At 36.8% G+C, this 21,700-nt stretch overlaps 1 protein-coding gene across 9 annotated transcripts in view; it reads left to right on the forward strand.

The window, feature by feature from the left end:
* The window catches only part of UBR3 (ubiquitin protein ligase E3 component n-recognin 3), a 233,013-nt gene that overhangs the window by 122,214 nt on the left and 89,099 nt on the right, over positions 1–21,700 (forward strand). For all 9 annotated transcript variants that reach the window (XR_007478396.1, XM_049712251.1, XM_033423543.2 and 6 more), the window contains 2 exons: positions 177–637; positions 4,712–4,800. Coding sequence is in view for 8 of the 9 variants with exons in the window: in XM_049712251.1 (XP_049568208.1) it covers positions 177–637; positions 4,712–4,800 (550 nt within the window). In the remaining variant the exon portion in view is untranslated. The remainder of the gene's footprint in view (positions 1–176; positions 638–4,711; positions 4,801–21,700) is intronic.

Here is a 21,700-nt window from a genome sequence, read left to right on the forward strand (position 1 = left end):
ATATTTGAGAGACGTGAAGAGACAGATTTACTTAAAGAGCAAATCTATTAAATAAATAAATCTTTGGATGAAACTTTGAACATTCCCTTTTGAAAATGTAGTACTGATATGGTTTTAAACTTGACACTTGAGTAACTTCTCTTGATTTTTCTTTTTCCTTCTCTTTTGAACGGTAGAATTCTGGTACAGCTCAAGTTTTCAGCTTAGTAGCAGAGCGTAGAAAGAAGTTTCAGGAGATCATCAATCGCAATAGCAGTGAAGCAAATCAGGTGGTTCGTCCTAAAACTTCAAATAAATGGTCTGCACCTGGTTCAGCTCCACAGTTAACTACAGCCATTTTGGAAATTAAAGAAAGCATATTGTCTTTGTTAATTAAACTTCACCACAAACTCTCAGGAAAACAAAACTCCTACTATCCTCCCTGGCTTGATGACATAGAAATTTTAATCCAACCAGATATACCTAAATATAGTCATGGAGATGGTATAACTGCAGTAGAAAGAATTTTACTAAAAGCTGCATTGCAAAGCAGAATGAACAAACGCATCATTGAAGAGATATGTAGAAAAGTGACCCCTCCTGTACCACCCAAAAAGATCACTGCTGCAGAGAAGAAAACACTGGACAAAGAAGAAAGGTAATTTTTATTTTTAATGCTTTAAACTAATGTATGGTACAGTTGAAGATTTTATATTACCACCCCCCATCCCCACTTTTGGCCATCTGAGGCTAATCACCTGGATGTTTATCAGCTATAATCATAGCTGATTAGTTTGTAAGGTAAATGGAATCAAAGATAGTGCTTGTGCATTTAGCATGCTTGAGTTAGTTATCATTTACATTTAGAATACATATGGTGACAGCCATATGTATTCTAAATGTGAATGTACATGTATGTATTTAAAGGTGAGCTGTAGAGTGCGTAGCTCATTGTTTTAATTAAAGAAACATACTGAAACTTATAAGTTTATTATAAGTTTACAAAGGAGTAGTATAGGAGACCAAACACATATTCTATCAGTGCTATTATTATTTAAACATTTTTGGAGGTCTCATACGTCTTTGAGCATCTACGGCACATTTTTGTTTGTTTCCATTTCTTCCTTGATGACAAATTTTTGTCCTTTGAGGATGGGTTTAATTTTTAAAACCTTTTTATTTTGAAGAAATCTCAAACTTACAGAAATGTTTCAAGGATAATACAAAGAACTTCCTGGATCATTTCAGAGTAAGTTGCTTTACCCTGGAATACTTCAGTGCGTGTTTTTTAGGAATAAGGTCGTTTTCTTACCTAATCAGAATACACCTTTCAAAATAAGGGAATCAACATTTTATTTAGTACGATAAAATCCTTAGATCCCAAGTTTTGACAGTTGTCCCAGTAACGTGTCTCAGAGTAAAAAGATCCAGTCCAGAATCACTCATTGCATTTTGTTGTCATGTCTCTTTGGTCTCCTTCAGCATGGAATAGTTTCCTCAGTTTTTCCTTTATTTTCTTGACCTTGGCACTTTTGAAGATTATAGAGCAATAGACACTGTAGAATGTCCCTCAACTTGGGCTTGTCTCCTTTCCTATTATGTTTGGATTCCGATGATGCACCTTTGAGAGGAATATCAAGGAAGTGTTGCTGGGAAGTTGCCTGGTGGCCTAGTGGTTAGTATTCCGGGCTTTCACTGCCATGGCCCGGGTTCAATCCCTGGTTGGGGAACTAAGATCCTGCAAGTTGCGGTGGCCTGGCCAAAAAAAAAAAGGAAGTGTTGCTGTTTTCTTTTGACTGCATCCCATCAGGTGTCGCATGATTTTAATTTGTTTCATTACTGGTGATTAACTTTGATCACTTGATTATGAGGGTGTCTGTTAGACTTCTTCACTGTCAAGTTACCCTTAGTAACTTTCCTCTCTTTTTTCCCTCCTTTGTAATTAATGTGTAATTTGTGGGGAGATACTTTGAGATGCTGCAATATCCTGTTCTCCATCAACTTTCAGTTTATTCATTTATTTACTTATATCAGTTTGGAGTTATGGATTCCTATTTTATTTTATGGGTTATAATTTCATGCTCATTAATCATTTGGATGCTCAAATTGTTCTAGATTTGACCAGTGGGAGTCCCTTCAAGCTGGTTTCTGTGTTCTTTGGATTTCTCCCCACCATTCTTTGAGCATTTTCAATTATTTTCTGGGCCAAGAAGATAGCCCAGGTTCATCTTGTGTTTGGTATTAGCCATTTCTCCAAAGAGTCCTGGTTCCTTTTAGTAAAGAATCTTATTTAGAAACTACAGTCCATGTGCTCATTCTAATGAGCTCATTCGCAGACCCTCTTAGTGAGCAAAAATGTGTGTGTATGGGGGGCGGATAAAGGGAGGGGAGAGAGAGTTATTAAAAACTATGACTGTGAGTTCAACCTGATAATCCCAGTTCTAATCCAACACCATAGGATTTATTCTTCTTTTCCTTCTTTTCATAATTGTAACTCTCTCCTCCCATAGTGAGAAACCTGGCCCCTATAATCCTTAATATGTATTAATTTTTGATTAATTCCCTTGTATGTAACCAATTTCTTGTAACTTTCTCCCACACGAATGCCTTCCTGTGCTGGGCCGTTGGGTCTTGACACCCTGTCCTAGGCCACTGTGCCACCTTCCACGTTCAGGAAGGAAAGAGTGTGCAGGAGTGGTTTTTTTTTTTTTTTTTTTTTTTTTTTTTTTGCTGTACGCGGGCCTCTCACTGTTGTGGCCTCTCCCGTTGCGGAGCACAGGCTCCGGACGCGCAGGCCCAGCGGCCATGGCTCACGGGCCCAGCTGCTTCGCGGCATGTGGGATCTTCCCGGACTGGGTCACGAACCCGCGTCCCCTGCATCGGCAGGCGGACTCTCAACCACTGCACCACCAGGGAAGCCCAGGAGTGGTTTTTAATTTTTCGAAATGGTTAATGTCATTGGGAGTCCACTTTGATGAGTAAGGTGAGTGATCAACCTGGATAATAATATATTGGCTTAAAATATAAAATATAATATAAAAAATAAGAGTTATATTTATAAAATAGGTAATACAGTGAGTTTTCTTAAGTGGGCCCTAAATTACATTTAAAGTAAATGTTAGAAAAGGAGTGTTAAAAATCTCTTGAACTTTATTGGCAAAAATATGTAACTTTTCATGGTAAGCTGGACCACAGTACTTGATTTTATAGATGTTTGTGATTATCTCCACTAAATGGGTCGGAGTGGATGTGTGAATAATCTAAAAATTACCATCAGCATTCCATTCTTCTAAATTCTATATCCTTTAATCATTTCAGATTAATAGCAGAATTCTTTTATGTTTCCCATAGAAATTACTACATAGAGTCTCAGTTTAATAAAATTCTTTTGTAGTATATAGATATAATAAATAGTCACTAAAAGAAACTGCTATAGTATACTCCATCCATTATGGTTTTTTTTTTTCATCCATTATGTTTTTAATGTCCTTTGTATCATGGGCTATGATAAATCCCTTTTTGAGTTTAGTTCAAGTAAAAAGTTTGTCTCTCCCAATGAGTTAACGTATAACTTACCTTTTAACCTTTTTCTTCTTCCTCTCCCTCCTCTCTTGTTTTGAATTACTATATGAACCTTACCTTGCTGGGGGTAGAATTTTATGCTTATTAGTATTTCTAGCATCTTTAAATGTAGGGAAGCCTATCTCCTGTCTTTATTAGTTTACTTTTATTTTCTTATACTTATGTTATAGTCATTTTTTTTGTTTTTCAACTAGCCTCAAATTAAAATGCTCTTTGCAAGTAGATAAGGGATAATTAATAAATAGAATAAAGTGAACTAATCCAAAGGAATATTTATGCTTAGATTTGGAATATAGTTTTATCTTTATCTTGTATTTGAGATTCTTTCATATTCTTTTACTTCAAACAAAATAAACCAAACTTGGAATATTTCCTGGTAGAAACTGGAAAACTTCCTGGCTTTTTGCTATTTCTCTTTTAGGAAGAGACCTGTTCTTAAGGTAACAGTAAATCTGACTATTCTTTTTAAAAATAATTAATTAATAAATTAATTTTTGCTGCATCGGGTCTTATTTCGGCACATGGGATCTTTTGTTGTGGTGTGCGGGCTTCTCTCTAGTTGTGGCGTGTGGGTTCCAGAACGCGTGGGCTCAGTTGCCCCACAGCATGTGGGATCTTAGTTCCCCAACCAGGGATCGAACCCGCGTCCCCTGCACTGGAAGGCGGATTCTTAACCACTGGACCACCAGGGAAGTCCCCTAAACCTGACTATTCTTATCTTTTAGATTCTGTTCATAGCTTAACATAATAGTTTCTTCTAGCAATGAGTTTGCTGTTATTTGTACCTGGGGTTAAATTGTGGATTCCTAGCTAAAACTCTGCTTGCTCTTGCTATGAACTGACATATATTTAGGAAATTGTGTTGTTGGACATCCAAATTTTCTATCTACTTTAATTATTATTTCACATTTTAAAGTAAATCGTGGCTTTTATTTTTACCTATTTAAGCCCAGTGATTTTCAAACTATTTTAAAGCAGCAGAATCCTTTTAAGGACAATAAAATTTTACCTGAAATTTAATACATAGTACAGAAAATTGGTTGTTCTTAACTGTGTGCGGGGGGCCTTTCGTACATTATATACTCCTGAAAGATAGTAGGTATGTCTTAAGCACGTCTGGTACTTATCACTTTATTTCTGTTTAATCTAGACGACAAAAGGCCAGAGAGAGGCAGCAGAAGTTGCTTGCAGAATTTGCTTCACGACAGAAAAGCTTCATGGAAACGGCAATGGATGTTGGTAAGTCAAAATTTATTAGTTTAGAACTCTCATACTTACAGTTACAATTACCTTAGGGATTATCTAGTCCAATCACCCACCAGTTTTTAACATTACAGACAGATGATTTCTGGTCTTTATTTAAACAATAGAGTGATGGAAGGTCAGACCTTTATTATAGACAGTCCATTCTGTTGTTGAGTAGCTACAGTTGTTAGAAAGTTCTTCCTGATGGTAGTAATACAGTATTCTCCTGCTGCTTTCTTCTGTTAAACTGTCCTTTAGATTTGTGAGGTTCATCAATGTGAATTTACTTATTCTGATTTTTTCCTGTGAAATTATTCTAAGATCCTTAAAATAGTTTTCAGATACTTTCAGTGTCTCTTCCTGCTGCCCACCCCTTCACTATTTCTTAAAATCAGATGCACTTCTCACTTCCATTAGGATTAGCATTAGCATTTGTACAATGAGAGAGGATGCCATTTTCCTGTGTGATGGTAGATTGCTATGAGTAATCTTTTACAAACGTAGGAGAAATAGATTAAATCTCAATTAATCTCAGGCTTCAGTTAACCAGGATACTCCCTTCCCTGACTATTACTTGCATTTCATTGATTTCTCTCTCTCTCTCTCTTTTAACTTTTAGACAAAAATGCTGAAAGAAAATACACTGAAGTTGTGCCTTTAGTTAAAATATATACACATATGTGCATTCAGACATGCAAATACAGTCTCATGCACATAAGCACATGTAACTAGAGTTATATATATATATATAAACTAATGTTCAATATATAACTAATGTTCACAAGAGGTGTGAAGAGGAGGGTCAGTCCAGATTTAGCATAATGTGTTCTAAACCATCAACAGTAGAGTTTATGTTCAGTACATAACTTTGATGTAAAGTATACTAAATTCTGCTTATTGGATTAACTTGCTATCAGTTGACTTTTTTTTTTAACATCTTTATTGGAGCATAATTGCTTTACAATGGTGTGTTAGTTTCTGCTTTATAACAAAGTGAATCAGTTATACATATACATATGTTCCCATATCTCTTCCCTCTTGCGTCTCCCTCCCTCCCACCCTCCCTGTCCCACCCCTCTAGGTGGTCACAAAGCACCGAGCTGATCTCCCTGTGTTATGCGGCTGCTTCCCACTAGCTATCTATTTTACGTTTGGTTCAGTTGACTTTCTGATAAGAAATATGAGGATTTAGTTCATTGACACTGCTTTCACTTTTTCCATTGTGTTTTCTTTAACTTCTTTCCAAAAATTAATAATTATATATATTTTTTGGTTTTTACAGATTAAAGATAATTGTAATAAGTGTTACAATTAAGTGTTCTAGTAAGTGTTCTGTCTATAGCCAGTTTTTTCATATCTCTTCATGTAAAATGAACTAATAACCACCCCTAGTTTTCATTTTTCTTTTCCTTATCTCTACCTTCTGCATTTTATTAGTTACTTCTTTTCTTTTAAATTAAGGTTGCCAACATTTTGTTTTGCAGTTGCAGTCAAGTCTTCCATCCAAAGGTTTATTCTATACGTTGAAAAACAGTTAAGATAACTTTTTGAATGTTGTTGAATACAGGGCTAAAAAATAACCTAGTATTCATTTACTTTTTTTTTTTTGAGTCCAGTGGCCTGACTCCTAGCGCACTTTAAGGAGATTGTATTTAGTATATAGCCTCTTTTCTCACAGTCTTGCAATTGCTAAAATCATACCATCCTTTATTCATTTCTATTTGGGCCATTACTTTGTTATATTGTCTTTTGTTTCTCCTGAAGTTTCCAACTGCCTTTTCTTCGAACTAATATGCCTTTATGATATCCCTGTTATTCTGCCCACTCAATCATACTGTCCTTTGCATGGAATTCTGTTCCAGTCTGGTCCATTTGCTCTGTAGGCATGCTCTGCAGCCATTACCTTAGGATTTTCCTAAGGTTGATCTGGGGTTTCCTGCATCTTGTGTCTTTCTGGGAGTCTTGTTTATTGGAGTGCAGCCTCAAGTGTATTCCCAATAATGCTTGTGCTGGAAGCTAAACTTTCTGATTCTTTATATTTCCAGATGGAACTCTGGTTTGCTCTCATGCTTGATTGTTAATTTGGATGAACATAAAATTTCCCGTTGATACACATTTTCTGTTACAACTGTTAAAGCAATACTCCCTTGTCTTTTGCCATTAATTTGATACGAAGTATGGTGGTAGTTTGATTCTTATTCATTTGTGGGTGAGCATTTTTTTCCCTTTCCTGTGACACTTTTATAACTGTTTGATCTTTAGAGATCTGAAGTTTTATGATATGTATCTAGGTGGATCTTTTTTCATTCTCCTTAGTACTTAATGGACCTTTTCGGTCTGAAGATTCATGTATCAGAAGCTCTGAGAAAAATTTTTCCTATGATTTTCTTGATAACTGGTATAGCCATCTTCCAAGATGACCCTCAATGATCCATACCTCTTAGTATTTATGCCCTGTGTAGTCTTCTCTGACATTGTGCCAGAATTGGTAGACATGATCACTGGGATATGGCAGAAGTGATGATATGTCATTTCTGAGATTAGGTTATGAAAGATACTATGGCTTCTCTCTTGATGGCTTTTCTTTCTCTTGGATTGCTCATTCTGGGGAAAGCCAACTGCCATGTGGTGAGCAGCCCTATGGAAAGGCCTGTGTGGTTAGGGACTTAGGCCTCTGGCCAACAGTCATGTGAGTGAACTTGGATGTGAAACTGCTAGCCCCATTCAAGTTTTCAGATGAATACTGCCCAGCTGTTAGTTTGATAGCGATCTCATGAGAGATGCTGAGCCAGAACCATCAGCTAAGCTGCTCCCAGGTTCCTGACCCTCAGAAACTGTGTGAGATAATAAATGTTGTTTTAAGCCACTGAATTTTGTGGTAATTTGTGAAACAGCAATAGAAAACTATTATAATACTTTTCTCCTTATATTTTCTTTATTCTCTTTTGGTGGGACTCTCACTACTTGGATATTGGATCTCTTGGATTGATCTTTTAATCTTTTATGTCTTTTTTTATACATCTTTATTGGAGTATAATTGCTTTGCAATGTTGTGTTAGTTTCTGCTGTACAGCAAAGTGAATCAGCTATATGCATACATATATCCCCATATCCCCTCCCTCTTGCGTCTCCCTCCCACCCTCCCTATACCACCCCTCTAAGTGGACACAAAGCCCTGAGCTGATCTCCCTGTGCTATGTGGCTGCCTCCCACTAGCTATCTATTTTACATTTGGTAGTGTATATATGTCAATGCTACTTTCTCACTACGTCCCAACCTCCCCTTCCCCGCCGTGTTCTCGAGTCCATTCTCAACGTCTGCATCTTTATTCCTGCCCTGCCACTAGGTTCATCAGTTATATCTTTTTATATCATGTATTCTTTTTGCTTTACATGCTTAGAGGTTTCTTCTCTTCAATATCTTGGTCTTACTTTGTAGAATTTTTTCTCAAATCTTTCTGAATGTCTCTCTTTCTCAATTATCCTTTATCCTTCTGAATTACTTAGAAATTTAAGTTAGTCTTTCATGTTGTTAGTTTTCCTCATTTGCCTGATAATCCTTGACTCTCCTGGAAAGGTGGTCTGGGTAGTTAATTTGGGTTTACCCTGCTGAGGTCTAAGTAGGTTTGATTCTAGTAATTCTCTTTAGCGTGAGTATGGATGAGGCGTGTCGACTGTCAGACTTAGATTTTGGTGGGAGGACTGCAGACTACTCTGTTTGGGCCCCCAGATGTTAACACTCAGTTAGAAACCCCAGTGCTCTCCAAGTGACTTGTTCAGTTCCTCTGGAGAAAGATAGTCTTCTTTCCTCTGTGAGGTAAATGTCAAATTATCTGAGTGCTCTGTCAGTCAGAGTTGGGGAGGGAATTGGGGTGCTGAGTAGTGAAGTTCTGTATATAGACTTTTGATTAATTACTCTGTTTTCAGAGTCACTTAATACTTATGACTCCTATCCTCTGCCTCACTGACTGATTCTGAGCCCAGAGTTGACATTCTTCTAACGGAGAGATCAATTCTTCCTTTCTGTAACTTTCTCGTAATACATAAGTGGTTGCAGCTTTTATGAATTTCTTTCATTGTCAGCATGTCTCCATCTCCAATCTTTTGGAAATTTTATTGACATTTCTTATTTGTTGGTTGGTAAAACTCTCTTCCACAACTCCATCCTTTTTCTATATTCTTGGGGAAATATTTCTTTATGTATTTCTCTACTTTTATTTCAGTGGTTTTTTAGAAGGAATGGAGACAAAAGCCTGTGCTCAGTCTGCAATCTTGATTAGACACTTACTTATATTTGTTATTATAATATATAAAGTTAAAATTTCTGTTATTACAAAAACATTAAATTTTTATTATAGAAACTTAGAAAACACATATAATCAAAAATAAGAAAATAATATTATATTTTTACTATCAGATTTCCTAACCTAGGCTGTATCCTTACAAATCTTTTTCTGAGTATATATGTATATAAATGCTTTTTTTTTTTTTAACCAAAATGAGTTAATTTCGCACATGCTGTTTATTCTTATGAAAAATTTCAAACATACAGAAAAGCTAAAGGAATAGTATTATAAATTCCCATGTACCACTATAATCCTCCCCTAGTTAACATTTTTCTTTATTTGTTCTTTCCCTCTCTTTCTGTCTGTCTCTACTAAATGAAGTAAGTTATAGACATCATGACACTTTACTCCTAAATACTTCAACATACGTGTCCTAGGATTGAGAATATTCTCCTACTCAAGCACAATACATCTTATGTAAGAAAATTACTTTTTCTTTCAAAGTAAATAGCTTCAAATACCAACCTGGATATTATGTTAAACAATGAAATCATTGAATTAAGTTTAAAAAATTTAAAATTGTTTACAGATCATTTTGTCCTTTGGTAATTCTACTAAGGGTATATAGTCAAAAGCTCTGTGTTCTGAAGTCACTTGAGAGCAGTCTTTTTGGGGGAGGTAGTGTAACCAGTTTGATGTACAGTTTGGTTTGTTTGTTTGTTTGTTGGCAACCTTAGGAACTAAGAAAAAAAGCTTAGATGATACTGCTTTTAGAAATTGTTTTTATCTGTTGCCTCCCACTCCCAAGTGAGATAGAACAAAAACAGTTTTCTAAGGAATTGATTAAGCAAAGTATCTAGAGGAGGTTAGGTAGTATTGTCTTGAATAGGAGAATGGCCACCGCATTCCCTGAGGAGACTGGAGGGAAGAGGGAAAGAGTGGATGGAGATAGAGGTGAGTTCCATTAGGGGCAGGGGAAGTGGGAAGTTCAGGTGATCACTCAGTTGCTTCAGTTTTCAGGGCTAAGTAAAATGTGAGTTCTGCTGAGTGAAAAGAATGCCACCTGAGGTTTGGAATAGTTGCTAATGAGAGTGGGAGATGTTGCTCACCCAGGCTAAGTATAAAATTTGATAAGCAATGCTTAGGAACCAGTTATGTTCACAATCATATATTTGAATGTCAGTAGTGTGCAAAGTTACTGACTCACTGTCCTATATCTTACTACTTTTTGGAAGGTTTGATCTTTTTTGGTAGTAGCCAGGGCACAGGAACAACAATTGAGGGATCAGGCAGACATGATTGCTAGCAAACAGAGGCAGTTCCCAGAAGCCATCAGGATAATGGGCTCCGCTCTCTCCTAGTCCCAGTTCTTGCATGCTGCAGTGGTGACAGGTGAGGTAATAATAGATTCATGAGCGTTTGGTTTATTTATGTTGGTTATGGCCATGCCAGTGGGATTCTGGACCATTCAGATTTGCATATTCCTTTTATTTATAACTCACTCCCTTCCCAAAGAGATCTGTTTGACCCCTAGAACCTGTTTGAGATCCCATTTTCATACATCGCTCAAGATAAAAATTACAGTCATATGTCTCACTGCCTCTGATTACTCTGCTCATTTACATCTGATATTATGTATTATAATATTATTAACACATAAAGCAGGGCCCACACCTGAGGTACTATTTAGCAATAATACAGACACAATTTAATCTCAGTCCAGTCCTCTGCTTTATTTGTCAGATACCTTTTGTCTTCTTGCATTATTTCCCATCTGTGTTGTAAATGTAAGCATTCTGTAGTTGCTTCTTTCTTATTTTGCCTTTATCTTTGTGTATGAGGGATGTTCTCCCAAGATTTCTAGTCTAGTAACATAACATGTAGAGTATTTTGAATTTATAACATACAGTACTTTACAAGTCCTCTAATCAAATATTTTACATCATTAGGTAAAAATTTAAGGACAAACGCTTTTCTCTCTGAATGCAACAGATTTCTACTCTGTGATTAGTACTCTTACTTATACGTTGATAATGCCTTTTTGTAGTTATCAAATTTTCTATATGAAAAGACTCCCTCTGCAATTCTTTCTGTCTTTGTCTCCTGACCCCATTATTTGTTTTTACTAGCCATCTAGGTATAGAAGTCAGGATGTTAGACTTTGATTCATTAAGGCTTATCAGATAGATATGACTGAAATCCAGCATAATTGTTTCAAGTGAGAGTTTAGATGCTTAATATAGAGCAAATTTATTTTGGAAATTATTTTCTTATTTTAAATATACTACATTTAATCGTAGAAGTTATATGGTACAGAAAAACATAAAGAAGGATGAATTTTATCCCTAATTCCACCATCCAAAAGACACGTACATTACAGATGATACTGCGTAGTACAATTTGGTTTCATGTCTTCTTGCTCAACATTTTAGCATAAACATATCCCTATATTATTATCAAAACTCCTGGTAACTATGATTTTTAAAGGCTTTACTTCCTTGGAGAGGTAGCAGGTAGTGGTTATCATCATGGACTCTGGAGCCTTACTGCCAAGTTCATATTGCAGCCACTCCATTGCCTGGAGTAATTTACTGAACTTCTCTCTACATTGGTTTCCACATAGTTAAAAAGGGATTATTATACTGCCTACCTCATAGGGTTGTTGTGAAGATTGAATGTATTAGTACATTTAAAACACTTAGAGTGCTTGGCACATAATAAGTGTTTATAAGCATTGGCTATTACTATTATTACTTTTATTCTATAATTTACTTAATCATCCCATCATAATTGGACTTTAGTTTTACAGTTTTTTAAATTATTATGAACATTGTATATACAAAACCTTGTCTGTATTTTGGGTCTGGGTCTAAAAGTATGAATTTTGGGGGATGATGATGATGATGATATATATTTTTGTATGTTAACTGTGTAACCAAAACTATGCTAAACACATTCTGTATATTGACTTATTTGTCCTGATAGACCCATGAGATAGATGGTAGTATTCCAGATAAAGATGCCTAAATTTAGGTTAAGAAATTTGTCTGAGATTATACAGTAGTAAATGGTGGAGTATGGGCTGTTAATCAACAAGCTCTTTACTATTTCTTCATATTTGAAGCAAATTGAGCAGAGTTAAGTCCCTCCCCTCCCCTACTCCCCCAAGTTGGTAGCCTGGAGATAGAAAGGGACAGTTATGAGGATAGTTGCAAAATAAGAATTAATAGACTGATGATTGATTGATTGAGGTACAAGGTACAAGATAGAAGGGATATTCAATGTGTTTGGAAAGTTTTATTTATTTATTTTTAAACCAGAATGAAAAGAATACTTCTTTTCCAGTAGCTGAAACAAAAATCCTTGGTGTGTCTCTATTAGTCTAGCCTAGTTATAAGGTCAGCCCCACTCCAGTCATATGAATCAAAAGTGGGGGTGATGGTATGATTCTCTAAGCAAAAATTGAGTCCTGCTGTTAGCAGATGGGACAGTAGATACTAGGTAGATAGAAATAGTAGCTGTCCACAGTACCCATCCTTTAAGATTTCATTTGGAAAGTGGGGTAGTCCAAGCAGGAACTGGCATAGATCAGGATTTGGCTGACCTCTTATTGTTGTTAGTTGTGGAGGGAGCTGTTTATTTTGCTATTTAATAGTACAGTTTAATTTGAGGTTTATCCTTTTATTTTTTTAATAATTTACATAAGAAAGGGGGTTGGGGATATATATATAGAGAGAGAGACATAAAAATAGTTACATCCCCAGTGTCCCCTTCTTAGGTAAATGATAGCATACTATGTATAATTCTTCTACCTTGCTTTTTTCACTTAACATTATATCCTGGAGAACCCATCATGCAGTGTATAGAGATGTTCTTTATTCTTTTTTCTACCTGTATAGTAGATTCCCCACAATACCACCCCCCCCCGTAGTTTATTCAAATGGTCTTCTATTATTGGACATTTGGGTAATTTCCAGTCTTTTGTTATACAAGTTGTATTGCAATGAATATCTTTGTGCATGTATCTTTTTGTATTTTGATAATGTATCTGTAAGATAGATTTCTAGATGTGGGATTGCTGGGTCAAAGGTTAAACACGTGTAATTTTGCTAGATATTGCCAAATTACCCTTACGGGGTTGTACCATTTTGCATTCCCATCAACAATGTGTCATAGTATCAATTTCCCTACGTACTTGTCATTAGAATATGTTGTCAAACTTTTGTATTTTTGCTAATCTGGTAGGTGAAAAGAAGTGGTATCTGGTCTAATTTTAGTGAGCATTTCTCTTATTATGGAAAAGGATGCTGTTTATATCTTTAACTGCTTCTTATTCCCTGACACATCTTTTTGCTGCTTTAGGGTTTGATTCTATCATAAATTAGCCTCTTTTATATTCTTACATTTGCTTGGAATCAGGCACAGCTGTAGACTTGCTCTGTTTTAGGTAGGACCTATCTACTTGTGACATTGGAATGCATATAGTGCATTAGTCCTATGTATTTATGGCTGTTGCATCTGTTATTATTTTATAAATTATGTAAATTTTGCTGTGTTAACTTGTGAAATTCTTATTCTCTCAACTAAATAGAAACTAATTGAATTTCTTTTCACTTAAATTAGAAAGCAGATCTCATGGATAGAATACTTTTTATGTTGGTTGCTCTGATTGTAAATTTGTTCATTTTTGAGGGATGGTGCTGCATCTGTCATTCAAGTCAGTCATCTGTGATGTGGTATATTTCAAAAAAAAATACAGCCCATAAATGTATGTTATGTTTTGGTTATTTGTTCCATAAATAAGACCCACTGATACCAATCCAAGACATTAAAAAAAATAGGCTTAACATATCATACAAAACTGTATGAAAGCAAAGCTTATCATCTCTTCCTACCTTCCCGTTTAAATCTCACCCCTCCAGGATAAACCATTATAAACAGGCTTTCTTGTTTCACATGAATACATTTTGTTTCTATTTGTTTTTCCTGAAATAAAATTTTACTGTACATAATACTGTACAGTTTGCTTCCTTTTTTTTTTTTTTTCCTCTTTTGGCCTGCCCAGTGCGGCATGTGGGATCTTAGTTCTCCGACCAGAGATTGAACCCGTGCCCCCTGCATTGGAAGCACGGAGCCTTAACCACTGGACTGCCAGGGAAGTCCCATGCTTCCTTTTTTAAAAAAATTGAAATATAATTAGTGTACAATATTATGTTAGTTTCAGGTGTACTACATAGTAATTTGATATTTGCATAAATTATGAAATGATCATTTTAAGTCTAGTAACCATCTGCCCCCATACAAAGTTACTGCAGTATTATTGACCAGATTCCTTATGCTATATATAACATCCCACTGCCTTATTTATTTTATAACTGAAGGTTTGTGCCTCTTAATCCCCTTCAGCTATTTTACCTCCCACTCCCCACTCCCCTTCCCTCTGGCAACTACCCATTTGTTCTTTGTATCTATGATTCTGTTTCATTTTGTTTTGTTTTTTTACATTCCACTTATGAGGTCATACAGTTATTTGTCTTTCTGTGACTTACTTCACTTTAACACAGTACCTTCTAGATCCATCCATATTGTTGCATATGTCAACATTTCATTTTTTTATGGCTGAATATTATTCTGTGTGTGTGTCAGTATGTATACTTCTTTATCCATTTCATCTGTCAGTGGACACTTAGGTTGCTTCTGTATCTTGGCTGTTATAAATGCTGCTATGAACATTGGGGTACAGCTTCCTTTCTAAAACACTTAACAATGTATCATGAATATCCCTGCAAATTAGTATCTGTAGATCTCTTTTTATCCCAGATAGCATTATGCACACATGTGCTTGCGTATGTATGCAATGTTATATACATGGGATTAATATAAATATTTTTAATCCATATTATTTTTTTCTCCTTCCATGACCCATGCTTACAGCTTGCTTGGTGTATTCTTGTGCTTTTCTCTGTATTTATATAATCATATACAAACATACTACAATTATATGTTCATATCAGGTTTCCCCTCCTTCTCCCCTCTCCCCCTTTCTTTCTTCCTTGATTTTGATCATTGTTTGCTTTACCAAATGGGATCACTTTTTGCTGCTCTCTACCTCAGTAATACCTCCAGGTGTTTTCTAGTAGTTCTGATTCAGTAGTACTCAACTTTGCACATTAGAATCATTGTATCCCCCTTAAAATAATATCTGTGCCTGGGATCCACTATAGACTAGTTAAAGAAGAGTCTCTGGGATTGGGGCTCAGGCATAGGAACCTTTTGAAAGTTCCCAGCTGATTCTTAATGTGCAGCCAGAGTTGAGAACCACTGCTCTAATTTGTTTCTTTTCCTTCCGTTTCTTTATTTGAGGGGAGGGAGGGAAAGCTCATAATAGCCCATAATGAAGTACTTTACTCAGCTATTATTGGATTCACTTTGTTTTCAGATTGTTTTTGATTTTGCTATAACTAACAGTGCTGTGGTAAACAGTCAACATAAGTTTCTGAAATTGGTATTTCACTTTATATATCTACTCTTTGGTAGCCACTAGATGGAGATAAGTGTTTATATAGTTTTAATACTATTAACTAATAATTTTAAAGAACCAGTTACAGTGATGTAAATCTGACATTAACTCAGGTTTTTTTCCATGTATTGTCAATTAAAGATACAAAAAGTTCTTTCTCCTGAAATTGTTTCGTTTAGGAATGAAACATTTTCCTATAAAGCTAAACTTAGTTTTACCATATGATACAGCCATCATGTTCTGAGGTATTTACCCAACTGGTATAAAAACTTATGTCTACACAGAAATCTGCGTATGAATGTTTATAGCAGCTTTATTCATAATTGCTCAAAACTGGAAATAGTGAAGAAGTCCTTCAATAGATGAAGGGATAAACAAACTCTGGTACATCCATACTATATAATACTGTTCAACAATAAAAGGGAATGCTGTATCAAGCTGTGCAAAGATGTAGGTGAATCGTAAATGTGTATGCTTACTGAAAGAAGCCTGTCTGAAAAGGCTACATACTGTATGTTTCCAGTTACATGACATTTTGGAAAAGGCAAGACTATAGAGCCAGTAAACAAATCAGTGGTTGGCAGGGTTTGGGAGTCGTAATGGACTAAGTAGGTGAGGCATAGGGGATTTTTTAGAGCAGTGAAATTATCCTGTATGATACTATAAAGTTAGGTACATAACACTATGCTTTTGTCAAGACCCATAGGACTTTGTAACAGAGTGAATCTTAAGTATGCAAATTAAAAAGTCATTTAGGAGGTTGGAGGTCTCAGGATGGAATACAGAATGTATCAAGAGAATCTAACTGTATATTACAAATGTATGAAACAACTTCATTGAAGGGAATGGGAAAAAGGTGCTTAACTTGGAAATGAGTGGAATTGCTTAAGACTGAAGGCAAAAGGAACTGCACATAAGCGTTGTACTGTAGTTGATAAAGTTTCTGCCATGGCGAATGGGTTAACTGTTCTGAAACCACTGTACATGTATACTGAAATTGAGCACTTACATACAGGCATACCTCATTTTATTGTGCTTTGCTTTATTGCACTTTGTAGATACTGTGTTTTTTACAGATTGAAAGTTTGTGGCAACCCTGCGTTGAGCAAGTCTATTGGTGCCATTTTTCCAACAGCATTTGCTTACTCCTTGTCTCTGTGTCACATTTTGGTAATTCTCACAATATTTCAGACTTTTTCACTATTACAATATTTGTTATGGTGATCTGTGATCAGTGATCTTTGATGTTACTATTGTAATTGTTTTGGGGTGCCACGAATTCACCCATATAAGATGGTGATCTGAATCAGTAAATGTTTTGTGTGTTCTGACTGCTCCACTGACTAGCTATCCCTCTGTCTCTCTTCCTTTCCTTGAGCCTCCCTATTCCCTGAGGCGCAACAATATTGAAATTAGGCCGATTAATAATCCTACGGTGGACTCTAAGTGTTCAAGTGAAAGGATGAACTGCACGTCTCTCATTTATAATCAAAAGCTAGAAATGATTAAGCTTAGTGAGGAAGGCATGTCGAAAGCCTAGATAAGCCTCTTGTGCCAAACAGTTAGCCAGGTTGTGAATGCAAAGGAAAAGTTCTTGAAGGAAATTAAAAGCGCTACTGCAGGGCTTCCCTGGTGGCGCAGTGGTTGAGAGTCCACCTGCCGATGCAGGGGACACGGGTTCGTGCCCCGGTCCGGGAAGATCCCACATGCCGCGGAGCGGCTGGGCCCGTGAGCCATGGCCACTGGGCCTGCACGTCCGGAGCCTGTGCTCCGCAACGCAAGAGGCCACAACAGTGAGAGGTCAGCGTACCGCAAAAAAAAAAAAAAAAAAAAAAAAAAAACTGCTACTGCAGTGAACACACGAATGATAAGAAAGCAAAACTGCCTTATTGCTGATATGGAGAAAGTTTCAGTGGTCTGGATATAAGATCAAACCAGCCACAACATTCCCTTAAGCCAAAGCCTGAGCCAGAGCAAGGCCTTAAGTCTTTTTAATTCTGTGAAAGCTGAGAGAGGTGAGGAAGCTGCAGAAGAAAAGTTTGAAGCTAGCAGAGGTTGTTCATGAGGTTTAAGAAAAGAAGCCATCTCTGTAACACAAAAATGCAGGGCGAAGCAGCAAGTGCTGATGTAGAAGCTGCAACAAATTAATCAGAGGATCTAGCTAAAATGATTAATGAAGGTGGCTACACTAAATGACAGAGTCTCAATGTAGGTGAAATAGCCTCATATTGGAAGAAGATGCCATCCAGGATTTTCATAGCTAGAGAGAAGTCAATGCCTAGCTTCATAGCTTCAAAGGACAAGCTGACTCTTCTGTTAGAGGCGATGCAGCTGGTGACTTTAAGTTGAAGCTGATGCTCATTTACCATTCCAAAAATCCTAGGGCCCTTAAGAGTCATTCTAAATCTCATCTATAGGTGGAACAACAAAGTCTGAATGACAGCACATCTGTTGACAAACATGGCTTACTGACTGTTTTAAGTCCATTGTTGAGACCTACTGCTCAGAAAAAAAAGATTCCTTTCAAAATATCACTGCTCACTGGCAATGCACCTGGTCACCCAAGAGCTCTGATGAAGATGAATGAGATTATATTGTTTTTCAAGCCTGCAGTATCCATTCTGCAGCCCATGGATCAAGGAGTAATTTCGACTTTCAAGTCTTATTATTTAAGAAATACGTTTCTTTTTTCTTTTTAAAGCAGTGTCTTTTTAAATATATATATATTTTATTTATTTATTTGGTTGTGCCGGGTCTTAGTTGCAGCAGGCAGGCTCCTTAGTTGCGGCTCGCCAGCTTCTTTAGTTGTGGCATGTGTGCTCCTTAATTGTGGTACGCATGTGGGATCTAGTTCCCTGATCAGGGATCGAACCCAGGCCCCCTGCATTGGGAGCACGGAGTCTTAACTGCTGTGCAACCAGGGAAGTCCCAAGAAATACATTTCACAAGGCTATAGGTGCCATAGATAGTGATTCCTCTGATGGAGCTGGGCAAAGTAAATTGAAAACTTCTGTGAAGGATTCAGATGCCATTTAGAACATTCATGATTCATGGGAAGAGGTCAAATATCAACATACATAGGAGTTTGGAATAGGTTCATTCCAACCCTCATGGATGACTTTGAGGGGTTCAAGACTACAGTGGAGGAAGTAACTACAATGTGGTGGAAATAGCAAGAGAACTAGAATTAGAAGTGGAGTCTGAGGATGTGACTGAATTGCTGCAATCTCATGATAAAACTTTAACAGATGAGGAGTTGCTTCTTACGAATGAGCAAAGAAGGTGCTTTCTTGATGTGGAATCTGCTCCTGGTGAAGATGCTGTGAAGATTGTTGAAATGGCAAGAAAGGATTTAGAATATTACATACACTTAGTTGATAAAGCAGTGGTAGCGTTTGAGAGGATTGACTCCAATTATGAAAGAAGTTCTACTCTGGGTAAAATACTATCAAACAGTAATGCGTGCTACAGAGAAATCATTCATGAAAGGATGAGTCAGTCAATATGACAGACTTCACTGGTGTCTTATTTTAAGAAACTGCCACAGCCACCCCAGCCTGTAGCAGCCACCACCCTGCTCAGTCATCAGCTGTCAGCCTTGAGACAAGGCCCTCCGCCAGCAAAAAGATTAGACTTGCTGAAGGCTCATATGATGGTTAGCATTTTTTACCAATAAAGTATTTTTTAATTAAGGTGTGTACATTGTTTTTTTTAGACATAATGCTGTTGCACACTTCATAGACTACAATATAGTATAAACATAACTTTTATATGCACCAGGAAACCAAAAAAATTCATGTGACTCACTTTATTGCCATACTTGCTATATTGTCATGGTCTGGACCCGAACCCACAATATCTCTGAGGTATGCCTGTAAATAGATGGCAGATGATTGGAACTTGATTTCTCACTGTTGGAGTGGGAGGTTACAGCTAAGCAAGGGAAGACGCTGGAATGTCCATGTTTTAATGGATTAGAGTTGGAGACATCAGTATGAACTCACATTTAGGTTAATATAGATACAGGTGATATTACATATGTATAAATATTTATGGGTACGTGCATATACACAAGTTAGTATGCAGACATAGTTTTCCTTCCTGTGTCAGTGGAGAGGGCCTAGAAGTAAAGATACTCCAGTAGAAACAAGCACACCCAGTGCCCCAGATCTTGGTTTCTAATACAGTTCTCCAAAAATATATGAAAAATTAAAATAAAAAGGAAGCAGATCTCCTTGGAGTACTACACACACACACACACACACACACACACACACACACACACACACACACACACACACACACACTGGTGGGTGGGAGGTGGGGCAGTATGTCAGAGGGACTCAGAAGCCGACTGCAAGTACTTCCAAAGGCCAAGTTGGACCAATTTGAACAAGAAAATAAAGTAGTATTGGATTATAACCCTAAGTATAAAACGAATACCTATGAGTTCATACTACCCTAAGTAAAGGATTGAATAAATAAATGAATGAGGGAGAATAGACAAATTTCCCATGCTGAAGAATTCCAAATAATTTATGTAGATTTTCACCCTCAAGGAGGTGGAACATAACTCCCTACTCTTTTTTTAAAAAAAATTATTTATTTATTTATTTATTTAGGCTGCTCTGGGTCTTAGTTGTGGCATGCGAGACCTTCACTGCAGCATGCCAGCTCTTAATTGCGGCATGCAGACTTCTTAGTTGTGGCATTGGACTCTTAGTTGCCGCATGCATGCGGAATCTAGTTCCCTGACCAGGGATCGAACCCAGGCCCCCTGCCTTGGGAGCATGGAGCCTTACCCACTGGACCACCAGTAAAGTCCCTGACTCTGTACTATTTAAGTGTGGGCTGTGCTTAGCGACTTCCTTCTCAAAAGTACAGTGTGGAAAAGGGGAAAAAGTAACTTTACGGAAGAGAAAGTTGGCAAATACTGCCTAAAGCAGATGATCAAGGTCAATATCAACAGTAATAAATCATGCTGATATTATGCACCCTTGATAGGATGTTGATGAGAATGGTACTTTACCTCAGTGGTCCTCCTCCCTCAAAACCATAACCTCAGACTAACCTTGAGAAAAACATCAGACAAATTACAATTGAGGAATGTTATACAAAATACCTGACCAGTATTCCTCAAAACTGTCAAGGTCATCAAAAACAAGGGAAGTCTGAGAAACCGTCACAGCTAAGAGTAGCCTAAGGAGACATGACAACTAAATGTAATATGGTATCCTGGATGGGATCCTGGAAAAGACATGACAGCTAAATGTAATACAGTATCCCGGATGGGATCCTGGAAAAGAAGAATGATACTAGGTAGAAACTAACAAAATCTGAAGAAAATATGGACTTTAATCTATCAATATTATATCAATAAAAATTGCTCAATAATATATCAATATTAGTTCACTGTGACAGTCATATCATGCTAATATAAGATTTAAGGGGAAACTGGGTGTGAGGCATATGAGAACTCTGTGGTAGCTTCAAAACTTTTCTGCAAATCTAAAATTATTTTAAAATGGTATTATTTTTAAAAAGGGGATGAGAAGTTCCTCTCTGTACCAAGTAAAAAAAAAGAAGAGGAAAGCAAGAATGTCAGTAATAAAAATGACGATCAGTTCAGGACAGCACTGTACATCTTTACCAGAATTAATGATATTGCACAGCAGGAGTTTTGCAATAGTGGCAGTTGTCACAGGCTTCTTAGTAGAAAACAGTAAACTCTAGTAGTGTGCTTAGTTTATAAATAGTAACTCACCTGGTAGGTTACTAGCAAATACTCAGTTGTAGTTAAAAATTAAAGTGTATTGTGTGTTCTTAAAACCAAGCATCAATTTATGCAATAAAGAAACTTCTCTGTGCCTACCACTGGGCTGCAGACCACACTTTGCCCTGTGGTACTTGTGTATGGCAGTTGACTGTTCCTCAGGGAGGCATAATGTTTTCAAACAAAAATATATTTCCCATGATTCTGAGGGCACTAAATATATCGTCCCTACATCATTTTCCCATTCTTTTCTCTATTCATCCACAAAACTCCAAAAACACAAAAACAAAACATGTGCCAAGAACGATCTGATAGT

The sequence above is a fragment of the Orcinus orca genome, chromosome 7, assembly GCF_937001465.1.
Source record: "Orcinus orca chromosome 7, mOrcOrc1.1, whole genome shotgun sequence".
Lineage (NCBI taxonomy): Eukaryota > Metazoa > Chordata > Mammalia > Artiodactyla > Delphinidae > Orcinus > Orcinus orca.